Below are 12,437 nucleotides of genomic sequence, written 5' to 3' on the forward strand. Positions count from 1 at the left end.
CACTTAGACCCTAGCATGAAGTACATTCTTACAGATCTTATGTACCATCATAATAATCAGGATAAGTTACATGGTGGTTGTTAGGTGGAAAAATACCCACTACAGTTTAAGTGAAATCACAAACTTCTTGCATGATTTAAAATTTATCTACCAAATCCAAAAGCTGAAGTCTGGTGTCAATCCACTGTATCAACAAAGAAAGGAAAAATAAATTTGGAATTTTAATTGATGTTTCAGAACTCAAGTAACACTCAACATGGATCTCATATGAATTATCTGCCCACCTCCATTGCTGCTAAATACCACAGTGTCTAGATTTGATTTTGAAAGAATACCAATGCACACCTTATAAATACTTTTTGTCTTCTTTTTAGGATTAGCTTCGTACATTAGCTGTAAAATAAGAAGGAAAGTTAGATGATCTTTTGTGGAAGATTTTGTTCAGGTGCTTTTTCTTTTCAAAGAAATCACATAAAATAAGTGGAAATCCTGATGAGGATAATTTTATAATCTTTTAAAAGTTATTTATTTACACTGTTGAAACATTTAACAAAAAACAAAGTGTTTACGGAGATAAGGGAAAAAAACTCTACAAACTTAAGGTAAAAAAAGACGCATCATTCTACGTAAACTCACCTTTCCTTCTTCCCTTGGAATAATGACATTTTCGTATCTGTTTCGGCATTGTTTTGGTGAGCGATAGACTCTGCTGCATGAGTTAACAACATCACTAACAAGGTCCCAATTGGGAGTGTGTGCTGGCGATACAACAGCAAGATTTAAAGGAAGCTCCAGCAGCTGCTTCACTGCCTACAATAGATAAAAGGTACAAAAGCTTCAGATGACAAATCATTCCAATCTTCCAAACCTACCCTTATCTGCATGTGTCCACACACCTTTACTACAGTGACACAGATAGCTTAGGGCTCAGGCTACGGCTTCACCTACGTTCACAGAGAATAAGCAAGCATAAAATGCTATTACGCAGACTGACGTGCAAGAAAACACGTGGAGACTGGTGTAAGAGGAACAGAGAGCTGCCATTCAAGTGCTGCTCTCTTCTCGAAGGTGGGGAGAACCTTAGCTGCACTACCCAACGTTCAGCCAGCACAGCTAATCTGGCACATAACAGTAAGTGGTCTCTACAACAAATATAGGACTTAATCATGCATTCTGTAGTTTAACCTTTAATTTATCCTCAGAGGAACACAAATGATAGGCAATCTGTTCTGAGTTACGTCAGCAAAATGCCAAACTAACCACTAAGAATTAGAAATAACCTTGAAGAGATAAAGTGCAGAAAGAGCCATTTCTGAAACTAGATGCAAAAATACAATAAAATACAATAAATAATAACAGCAGAAAGTGCAGGTATCATCTGACCTGCAGAAGTGCCCAGTCTTCACTGATCAACCACTCTGGATTATCCTGTCCAGCCTCAGCAGCTGGTTTGACAAGAGTTGGCAAAGGCTTTGCAAACTGCGTTTGTTGTTTCAACAAGATGTTTTTCTTTTGCTCTTTGCCCTCTCGGCGCATTTTCAACATTCCTGGAGTTGCTCGATCAAAAAGAGAACGAGGTGGAATAACTGTCTCTCCATGACGTTGCTTTTTCTTCCTACCTGCAGCTAAGACCAAAAAAAAAAACCACCAAACATTCTTGGTAAATAGTTACTACCATTCTTTGACTCTTCTGCTACTTACAGCTGCAAAATGCTCCTACGCGTGTACAGAGTATTCCCCACTGCCTCTTAAAAGCGTACTGTCAGTAACTAACCGGATCCTGGTATGAAGTAAGATCAGCCTTGTCCTAACTCACATAGTAGAATGCCTGTTTTCTAAAATTGTCCTTTTAAAAACACCTATATGTCTAAATAGAAAAACGCACTGTAAGAACTGGGGCTTCCAGTGATCCTATTGCTTCAAGACCACGGTGAGACAAGAATTTTCATCTCTTCAAATCTGCAAATTTGATCTTTACTGGACCAGACATGTAGGAGGTATGAAAAATCCCCTGATTTTTTTAACTTTCAGCAATAAATCTCAGAAGTTTTGAACAAACACTTACCAGATGGATCTGTTTTGTGTCGTTTACGTTCCTTCCTGACATACACTGGAGGCAACTTTGATTCTGGAATAGGGGTGGTATCATACATCAGGCACATAACAGAATCAATGTAGATATCATTGTCATCCTGAGGTGGAGTGGGAGGAGTCCAAAGCTGCACAGAACAAAATTTGTAGTTGTTGCAATATTAACTACTCTGCACTGATCTTTATGTTTCAAAAAATAAAAAACCTATTTAGGCTGCCTGGTGTTACTTTTACTTACTGGCATTATTTCGGTTTGTCCATCTGGACCTTCATAGACATATTCCTACACAGCAAAAAGAGAATACAGTTCAAATGATCCAACTGAACCCTGAAGGAAACGGTATTCTCAGAATAATTGTTAGGAAATACACTATTAAGAAAAACGAGACTAATCAGGAATTACTTTGTTGTATGCATCCTCCCGAGTGTACGTTAGAAGTTCCTCTTCATCCTCCCAAAGCATTTTTTGCTCTTTTTCCTTTAACTCCTTCATATGCTGGACTTCCCATGCTTTCTTTGCAGTTTTCAATTCCATCTAGATGAAAGTCAGACTCCTTATAAACTTTATGCAGTAACAGACACTGAATTAATAGTTATCGATTTGTATTTTTATGGACAAACTCCTTAAACTTTGACATTTTCAGGCACAGAAATCTTACAGCAATTTCTTAACAGATACTTTCACAATCATTTAGAAGAGATTTTTTGGTCTCTGTTGAGGGTCTTTAAACCCCTTTAAACCCTCGAAATAAAGCAAATTCAGAATTTCAGTTAAACAACCAAAGACAATCAGAACACAGCTCCTTTACCCAAATAAGCAGGCTCATTGAAATTTATGAAATTTTTTCCCCTATCAATGGAGTACGACAAATATTTGCTGAACTGTGCTGAAGAATGTCATTCCCATTTTATAAAAAAAGAAATTAAGAACTGACACCTGCTTAAACCAAGAGAATCCCAAAATAATAAGCTCTCTCTAAGGCATTCCGGTGTTCATAAAGTACAGCAAGAGAAGATCACAGAAGCACCTACAATATATTCCACGTCACTGGAGAAACTTCACTTCACATCGAAAATATAAACCTGCTTGTACATACTGTGACAGAACAACATAGAAAAGAAAGATTTGTTGGTTTACCTCATTCAGCCGTGGCTCATGCTCATCAACTGAAACATGGAAGAGCTCTAAATAATTCAAAGCATACTTCTCAATTGGAGTCAGCTGAGAGAACGTATCAAGGAAAAAAAAGTTAGCATTGAGGAAAATAAAAGAAATGTTAACTGAAGGAGAGTGTATCAGAGCTCTCCTTAAAACTCATCTCCCTTTCTGATGATTTAACATCTTAAGTCAGTAGAAGATTTCCCATCCATTTAATAGGAGTATCAATCCCATAGACAAAGTTGCTTTAAGGCCAGACTGCAAAGAAATTGAAATATTTGAACTAAACATTACTTTTTAACCAAATATTCATGGAAAGTCATGGTACCTGATCCACAACAGCAACTAACTCCTGCAGCTGTGAAGGCTCTTCATTGTATTTCGTCTCGCAGAGCTCTGTGATTAAGGGTTCAATGCTTGACTCAGGTCCTATTTCTCGTATGTGATCATTTGACTCCTCATCCTCTTGTTCAATACTGTTGAGGGCCTTTCAGAAAGACATATTTTAAAAATAATGAAGACTTCAAAAATACGGAAAGAAACCCATAAGAAGTTCACTGAAATCCAACACAAATTTCCAGAATAAGTCTCTGCTGAGGCAAGAGAAACAGTCCCCAGAAAGTATAAAACTCAACTGTGGGCTTTTGGAAGTTTTGTTACAAGGAAAATGACAAAACAACATAAAACTAGCAGGAAAAGAGATTGATAGAATTTACCTAAATAAAAAAAGATAAGGCAGCTGTTTAATACTAATGTTGCACAGCTGTATTTTTAATGTATGTGTTAATAATTACCTCTATGAATGGTCTTGCAACTTTAGGTGAAATATTTTCTGCTGGAGATGGCTCTTGAGAAAGTACTACAAATTCTTCTGCTTTCACTCTAAACCCAGAATCCTCCATAGGAGAATGAACCTCAAACAATTCCTGAATCGTTTGCTTGGTAAGTAGAAGGAAAAAAAAAAAAAAAAAAAAAAAAAGAGAAGTACATTCAGCTTTCAGGACCATTTTATTTTTTTTATATAACTTTGAATTAGCTCAGGTTCAAGTCACCTCATAAACTATGGACTGACTAAAGAAAAAATAAACCTCTATCTATTAGTTCTGGAAAATTGTCCGTTTTCTCTTCTGTAACTTTCTCCTGTAGGTCAGAGTAGAATAAAGCGTTAACAGTTCATATACAGGAAAGTCAGAAATACACACTGTCTCATCCTGCACCACCATACTGGGAGTGCCGAAAGGGGATGGATTAGCTTCATCAGGGCAGTCACCTTCTTCTGCATCTGCAGAGCAGCAACTCAGAGCCTATCTCGCTGAATACCCACACTTTCTATTTCGTGTTTTGAAAGTTGCCGAAACCTTCATCCTTACAAGCTCTGCAGAATTTTGCAGCAGGGTGCAAGAAACCAGAATACATTAAGTTACATAGGTGACGCCTGTGCATCACTATGCAAGTAACGGAACAAAAGCAGATAGACAGTATTTGAGAGAACGTGGCCCTAAGTTCAAGCCATCATGAAATCCAATATGCTCACCTATCAATTCTAGCCCAAACAGATTTCTACTAAACTCTCATTAAACACCCTAACACAGATGCTTGATTTTATTAAAACACTGAAACACAGGTGTTTTGAATATTAACTTACCTGTGTTAAAAAGGCCATTGAATAGTCATTTCCCTGAGCAGCTACTTCTCTGATCAAGTCCTTTGTGCCGTTTTTCAAAAGCTTCTCTTCTACAGAATTACCACTGACAAGCCTAAAAAAAAAAAAAAAAAGAAAAAAAAAAAAGAAAGAAAGAGAAAAGAATGGAAATCTGATAAGTCATTTCCAAAACAGCTTTCAGAAACAAAAAGAGAAATTGCCCTTAGAGAATAACACTGAACTCTTAAAATGTGGTGGTTTGTGGGGGGTTTTTTAGTTCTGGTACAGGCCCAGAACCAAACACATACTAACACCTCTACTTTAAAGCCTTCTTTTAACAATTAGTGTAATTTAAAAAAAATAAATAAATTTTTTAAAAAATTCAAAAAACACCTCACTTAAAAAATTCCATGTAAACTAACAGACAAAACCATGCAAGTACGATTCATTAATTACAACTGGTGTTAAGAAAGACCACGTTTTCATATGATAACCTGGCATCTTTTTTATTGAAGTGAGGTGAAGTTTTCAGCACTGTTTCCACTTTATTTCAGATCATACAGAGCAGCACTATCTGAATTAACCTTACATTAAAGCATGTTAAAGAGCTGTCGTTGATCTGTAACAATCACCTGTATATATGGATATCTTTACATCTCCCAATTCTGTCACACCATTCCTGAGCTTTTGCATCCATCACTGGGTTTAGATCATTGTCATAGAACACAACGGTGTCTGCCTCAACAAGATTGACTCCGGTGGAGCGACTGTGAGAGGAAAGGATGGCACAGAAAATGCGCTTGTCTCTGTTGAAAATTTTCATCAGCTCCTACATAAACAGAATAAAAGCAAGGAGGAAATAAACCACACACCAAAATAAAATACCAAAACAAATTCACTATAGCCTAATAAAAAACAGACAAAAACAAGTCTGGTGTTTCAAGATGAGTAAGAAGCAAGGCAAATTTCCTTCCCCTGCCATAGTGTATAAAAGCCCGAGCAGCACATATTGCTGTGCCAGTGGACAACCGTTAGGGCAAACTTACCTGCCGCTGTTCATGGTTAGCATATTCATCAATCCTCACAAATGTGAGGAAATGGAAATTCAGGAACAATTCCAGTATGTCCAACATCAGAATCATCTGTGACAAAATCAGCACACGGCGCCCTTCAGATTTCAACTTTTGAAGCAAGACAGCAAGAGCTTCTAATTTTCCTATATTTCAAACAAGAAAACAAATAGTCATTTTATACAGACATTCCATTCCTGTGAAACAGGAAATTACCGAAATATTATCACCAAATGGTCTCCTTTACCTGAGTCATACTGCACCAGCCGGAGGTCAGGGAACTGCAGCAAGTGAGGAGTTGTAATCTGTTGCAACTGATGCAAGTGTGGAGCTGCCTTCTGCTTAAGACTGTGCTTAAGGAGTTTCAATCTGTGACTATATGAAGGGGGAGGATTTGCTACATACAAACATGGGGGAGCAGCAACTGCAGCTGGCAATACGAAGAGAGCCCTGTGAAAAGCATGAAAACAAGGGAATACCAGTTTAAAAAGCTACATACAAAATGATCATCTGCAGCAGTAATTTTCAGCCTGTCAACCATGTAATTTTACACTATTATCTAACCACTTTGTTAAAGTGACTTAGTAAGTGCTGCACACCTTCAAAGTGTTAATATTCTCTACCTCCCTTTACTGTTTTGTTTTGGTTTGTCTGCTTTGATGATAGCTTCTGCTAAGGTGTTTGCACTGTGACCACTGTATTCAGTCACTGGAGCTCAAACACAAGAAACACCCATCATACCAAACTTACTAAAAGCAATTCAAAAAAGTTTGAGTTCTTCTAACTGCATTTCATATTTCTAGAAAATTGCAGCTATTCCTCTGCACACAATCCACTAAATGTCAGCTTTAGCCAAACTAGCTTCTGCCTACATCTGTGTCTTAACTCTTGTTGGTTGGCTCTAAGAGGTACCTACTCAGAAGTAAATCCAAAGCATAAGAATGTAAGCTGAAGTATGGTCAGCTGAATTTGGGCTTGAAATTAGGAATGTGGCACTGAAAACTCTTATTATAAAGATCCTAAAAGAAACAGAAGTGACTGTTATTTTTATGTTCATACTGCACATCATTTACTGCTAAATAAGTCAGTCTAAACCAAACAAGCTCACGAACAGAAACAAGGTTTTAAAGCTTTTTTGAAAAGGAAAGTTTAAGAAATAACTAAATGTGGTAAAGGCTTACAAGGCAGAGTCACACATTACCTGTTAACAGCATCCTTTAGAGATTCTTGTTGCTGAACCAAAGTCAGGATCATTTCTTGCAATGGATTACTTGGGCCTCCAGAGGCACTTGAAGAAAGGCAACAGTTCACAAAGCCAGCCCACCTCCAACTGTTGTCTTCACTGGAAGACAGCTGAGAGGGCTTTCTTTCACCAGTCAAAGAACAAACACTCAGCAAGTCTCTGCCATACATTGGGGCCCGCGAACAACGGCGCTCATTGCCAGAAAATATTCTGTCCAGGCGCTCCTTCAAAAGCCGGTTCTTTTCTTCATATGTTTCCTTTGCAAAGAAAAGTTGAAAAAAACATTTGCTGCTCATCACAATCACTTAGGAATTTGAGTTTCTTTAGACTGAAGCTATCAGGATCAGAGTACTGCGTGCCTCATACCACCAACATCCTAGATTATAACAACTACTTAGACCAATCACAAAACGTGTAAATTTTGGACAAAATTTGAAGACTACAGCTAAATTCAATTCACATTAAAAAGTCAATTCCACCTTAGGTTAGTATTTCTTGCTTTGTTTAGAGTACATTTTCATAGTTTTGGAAATAAAACAAAATGTATCATTTATATTTGGGATATTTCAATTAACACATCAATATTGATAAGGTGCAGGTTCCCGCACAGTTTAACATACACTTGATGTTTCCCTATGCTTTATAGGTTGCTTGAGTATCTTTTCTAAAAACTTGTTAAGATTAGAAGCCTATAAACATTTGCCCAATTGCCTTTGTGTTCAAAACACACAGAAAATCTTATGATTCCTTTATTTAAGCATTACTACATAATTATGATATATTACAGTTTTAAGAACCTGTCTGCTATCAAAGCACAAGAAAGCTGTTAGCTGCTTTTATACACCAGAATTTATTTTAAACTATGGATTATAGATGAAAATGCATCAGATCTGTCAACCTGAAACACTGACAAAAGTTAGGTTTTTTTACCTCATCTGTAATCAAAGTTCCTAATTAATTCCAGCTTTGTAAATTATAGCTTCCAGCCGTTACATGGGCTTTGTCTCAATCCTGAAAAGTTGTGTTTCCATAAGAAAATAAAAATTAAGTACCTGCGATTGTCCATGTGTAGGTGCTGGTTTTAACACTGCTCCCATGTCACCAGATGACAAATTAGTAACCGCACTTCTACCTGGAATACAAACTGAGGATAAACCTTGTATTTATATATTTATTCTTCTGAAGATTTGGTTTCATTATTTTCACTAAGTAGACATTTCATAGCTGTAACACATCATAATTGCAGACAAATTTTTAGTCTAAATGTCCATGGGGTATTGCAAATTTGTACTTTGTTATACATCAGATATCTGACAGATATTTACACCACCTGTTTTCACAAAAATCCAAGACAGATCAATGGAATTTTACTTTGCTTTGCACAAAGACCTGCTGCATTCGTAGTTTACTCAAAATGTCATGTATAGTGCAATAGGTATTAACATTTAGAAGTTAGACTGTAAATCAGGAAAAGATTGTTCTAATTTATCTCAAACAAATCATCTAAGATTTTTCAGAAAACGTATGAATTCAGTATATCTACAAGTTGATGAAACCTCACAGTAGCATTCTTATGAATTCAGCTGCTAGCAGATGTTTTCCCAGGCAGCTAACTAACCTGTGAGAACATCACACACAAGTAAACTAATCGAAACTACAGTAATACCCTTCATGTACCAGCAGACGACAGACACCGTGTAGCAGTTATGTTCTTGATAGGATATATAGGTTTCTATCTCAGCCAGAATGCGTTGCTCATCAGCACTGATTATTTGTACTAGAAAAGCAGTACAACCCTCCACTAGTCACTGTGAAACTGTATTTAGTGGCGAGTCAATACACCCATGAAGAATTGCATTCAAGTTAACAAGCAGGTGCTAGCCCTTACATTAAGAATAATAGACTCCAAGGAGTATGCAGAGGTTCAAGCTTTGCCTTTCCGCATTTTTATTATGAACAAGCTAATACAGATAGCCAGTATAAATCCAATTTTACTACACAGCTACACGTGAGCCCAGCAATTATAGTTTCCAGTCACCCAAAGCAATGGATAAAATGCCAAATAAATTCCAAAATTCAGAAAGTCAAAATAAGTATTTTCAATATGCTTTACCTCTTCCTCCAAAGATGAACAGCAACAATAATAAAGTTTTCTTTCATCAATTGGAAACAATAGTTATTAGTGCTTTTAATGGAGCTCTCTCTTTTACCGTCATGAGAGTAGTAAGATGCGTAAGTTTTTGTAGACATCTTACATCAATTTTCATTCTGAACTGTGGCCATATTAGGAGTGCCTGTAATGTTTCACCCTCCAGCTCTGACTACATTTGAGCCACAGATCTTCCAAACTATGACAGAAATCCTTTACCTCCCAACAACTGGGAGGCTGTTGAAGCTTCCTCTCCCCATTTGATGATGAGATGTTTACTCTTCAGAGAGTCAAAATATGAACTTCAAGGGCATATTAATACATCAAAAGGGAGCAGTAAACAGTCTGTTTTGAGGGAATGGTTTATATCCAGACAAAAATTACAGCAGATGGCCATTTCCAGGGAACGAACTCCTAGCATTGAATTTATCATCATTTAACAATCTGCTGTTTTGTTGTAAATGCATCCTAGACAGCAATTTCTCTAGTTTTTTGATCAACATCTTGATTGTGCTTTTAAGCAAGGAACTGATCACATTTGCAGCAAGGCACCAAACACCTAAGCAGTATTTGCAGAGGGAAAGGGAAAACAGTAGCTTGATTAGATAGAGAAGCAAAGAAAACTAGATAAAAGCAAAATCAATGTGGAAAAATGGAGAGAATTGCTGGCTGGCTGGCATTCTCTGTCAGTATAAAAAATAATCACCCTGATCTTTCCTTGAAAAAAAGTAACACAGTATTTCAAACTCACTTCTTCCCACAAAAATCTGACCTGAGACACAACTGGTAAAAAAAAAAATTCTATATATTTAATACAGTTTCATGGTCTCCCAAGTTTGTACTAAAAAATTACCTAAGACTCCAGTACACATCACACACAAATCGGAAGGATGTGCCTCATAGTTTACCTGCTTCTGAACTCAACTTACAGAATTACGATCTATAACAATTTGGAGTTAGATATCAATGTGATCTTAGTAATTGAATGTTTAGATAGAGATATTTCTTCAGGCTAGAAAAACCTACCTTGCTGTGTCACTGCTGTGGAAGTTGGGACACCTGCTTGATGCTGGTTTCCTAAAGCGTTCAGAGCATTCTGAACAGTTCCTGCTTGGGAAACCGTCTGCATGACAACCGGACCCTGAGGTCTCAAATACTGCTGACCGGGTGCTGAAACAATCTGAAGAACGCTTCCTGCAATGGAAAATTTAAAAAAAATTAGGCTGGATAGAGTGGAGGAGAATAAATAGTGTTCTCTAGCAAAAGATACTACTGTTAACAAACTGATCATTACTGTTTCAAACTATGTTAAATTTTCCCAGACAAGTTCATTACACCAATCTGATTTAAAGTTCCATAATATCCAATAGGAGGAAAACACCTAAGTCTTCATAGTTAAAGAGGAGATCCACGTTGGTATCAGGGTATCATTTTAAATCTAGGTATTTTATATGGAATTCGGATGAAATCCAATCAACCAAAAAATCCTCAGTGAGCGTTCCCTTTATTTATTTTGCTGGCCACAGAGAATCAAGATTTCCAGGTTCTCCTGAATTTGGCAACACACATACCACCAGCAAGGGAAATTTGAGGGCAAAATATATCGTAGCATTCAGGCACAGGGTAATAGTTGGGTCAAAATTCAGAGGCACACTGATCTTGAAGTCTTATTTACACCATTTCAGAACAAACCAAGAACGTCCTCAGTTTTGTCTGTTTCTGCTCATCAGGGAGTTTATTCTGAAATAATGCCTCACCTTACTTTAGCTGTATTCCACACATGTGAAAACAAATTCAATAATAAAATCTTGAAATACAAACACAGAGAAAGAAAGTAACCAAGTCTTTCATTTGATAGGCATTTATTTTTCAAAACAGAGCTACCTCGTTATCCCTGTCTCACACAGAAAACAGGTAGAGCAGAACAATACAAGCAATAGGGATGGAAAAATCTCCTTAACATATAGCAACAAGGAATGTGCTGCCCATATCAAAAAGCGAGCATTCGAAGTAATGGAAAACTCCCTGTTTTGGAATCAGTACCTTGTAACTGCAAGGGTTGCCCTGCAGTGAGCTGGCGAAGTTGGCTGTGTGATAAAGTGAACTTGTTCCCTTGGAACTGCAGTGTTACAGGGGTCTCTGGCTGAGCGATTCTGCCTTGTGCTCCTGCTATAGAAGCCAGCTGGGCTATTTTTACTACCTCACCACCTGTTAAGGAGGGAAACAGGCATTAAAAAAAAAACCCCAAAAACAAAGTGGGAGGTGGGTTGTTCAATATTCACAATTCTAAGTTTTGGTTAGTAAACTGGTGCTGAAGCGCCTTCCATGCATAATTATACTTAGTGCATCAAAAGTGTCATATAAAAGTTAAGCAGGTATTGCTTTCTATATTTGTTGGACAAACTGGAAAAAAGCTGATTGTTTAAAGGGTAAGAACATCAACATTTTAGAAGTTATCACTTTCATTAGCAAAAAAGTTAAGAGCTACCTGAAAACTCATGTGACACTTTGTAACAGAACGAGTATAGACATTAAAGTGATTTTCACTGCCTTTTCAAGAGCACGAATGAAGGTTTAAGGAAGAGACAAAAATATTCACACGTGGCACCGTAAATACACATTTGAAGTGGCCTGAAGTTTGCTGATGAAACATGATTTATATTAAGCTATCTGCACTTAGACAAACCAAAAAGCTTTAAAGTGACAAGGACCAAGCTTTTTGTGATTTAAATGCAGAATTGTTAGAGGCATTTAAGCATTAAGTTTTACGATATTGAGAAAATATTGGCGTGAAAATTTAGCTTTTGTAAAGGCAGTGCATTACCCCAGAGATAAAATTAATACATCAGTGCTCAGTACTCTATACACATGCTAATAGGCAGTGCACATACAACCTTAAAGCAAAGCCTCATCGCTTTTCTCTGCCTAACAGTTGCGACGTTCCTCTCTGCGAGAGGCCTTTAGCAGATGGATTAGTGTTTAATATGAAAGGAATAATTAGGATAGAGCTAAAACATTTGGTCTGAAGGAAGTCTTGCCAGCAGAAGAAACATGCAGAAATAGGAGATTAAGTTGACACCGCT

The 12,437-nt window shown here is 37.2% G+C and overlaps 1 protein-coding gene across 12 annotated transcripts in view; it reads right to left on the reverse strand.

Annotated features, from left to right (window-relative positions):
- The window catches only part of EP400 (E1A binding protein p400), a 49,976-nt gene that overhangs the window by 11,398 nt on the left and 26,141 nt on the right, over window positions 1–12,437 (reverse strand). For 7 of the 12 annotated variants that reach the window (XM_076353353.1, XM_076353355.1, XM_076353354.1 and 4 more), the window contains 17 exons: window positions 11,398–11,562; window positions 10,381–10,548; window positions 8,258–8,349; window positions 7,164–7,462; window positions 6,210–6,412; window positions 5,939–6,108; window positions 5,525–5,721; window positions 4,896–5,007; window positions 4,045–4,188; window positions 3,579–3,737; window positions 3,230–3,313; window positions 2,495–2,626; window positions 2,330–2,374; window positions 2,066–2,219; window positions 1,384–1,625; window positions 637–810; window positions 346–393 (listed from right to left, as the gene is read on the reverse strand). In XM_076353353.1, coding sequence (XP_076209468.1) covers window positions 346–393; window positions 637–810; window positions 1,384–1,625; window positions 2,066–2,219; window positions 2,330–2,374; window positions 2,495–2,626; window positions 3,230–3,313; window positions 3,579–3,737; window positions 4,045–4,188; window positions 4,896–5,007; window positions 5,525–5,721; window positions 5,939–6,108; window positions 6,210–6,412; window positions 7,164–7,462; window positions 8,258–8,349; window positions 10,381–10,548; window positions 11,398–11,562 — 2,588 coding nt within the window. Of the gene's footprint in view, window positions 1–345; window positions 394–636; window positions 811–1,383; window positions 1,626–2,065; window positions 2,220–2,329; window positions 2,375–2,494; window positions 2,627–3,229; window positions 3,314–3,578; window positions 3,738–4,044; window positions 4,189–4,895; window positions 5,008–5,524; window positions 5,722–5,938; window positions 6,109–6,209; window positions 6,413–7,163; window positions 7,463–8,257; window positions 8,350–10,376; window positions 10,549–11,397; window positions 11,563–12,437 lie in introns of all 12 variants that reach the window. The other 5 variants (XM_076353357.1, XM_076353358.1, XM_076353356.1 and 2 more) reach the window with 2 other exon arrangements.

Source organism: Aptenodytes patagonicus, chromosome 15 (genome assembly GCF_965638725.1).
Source record: "Aptenodytes patagonicus chromosome 15, bAptPat1.pri.cur, whole genome shotgun sequence".
Classification (NCBI taxonomy): Eukaryota; Metazoa; Chordata; class Aves; order Sphenisciformes; family Spheniscidae; genus Aptenodytes; species Aptenodytes patagonicus.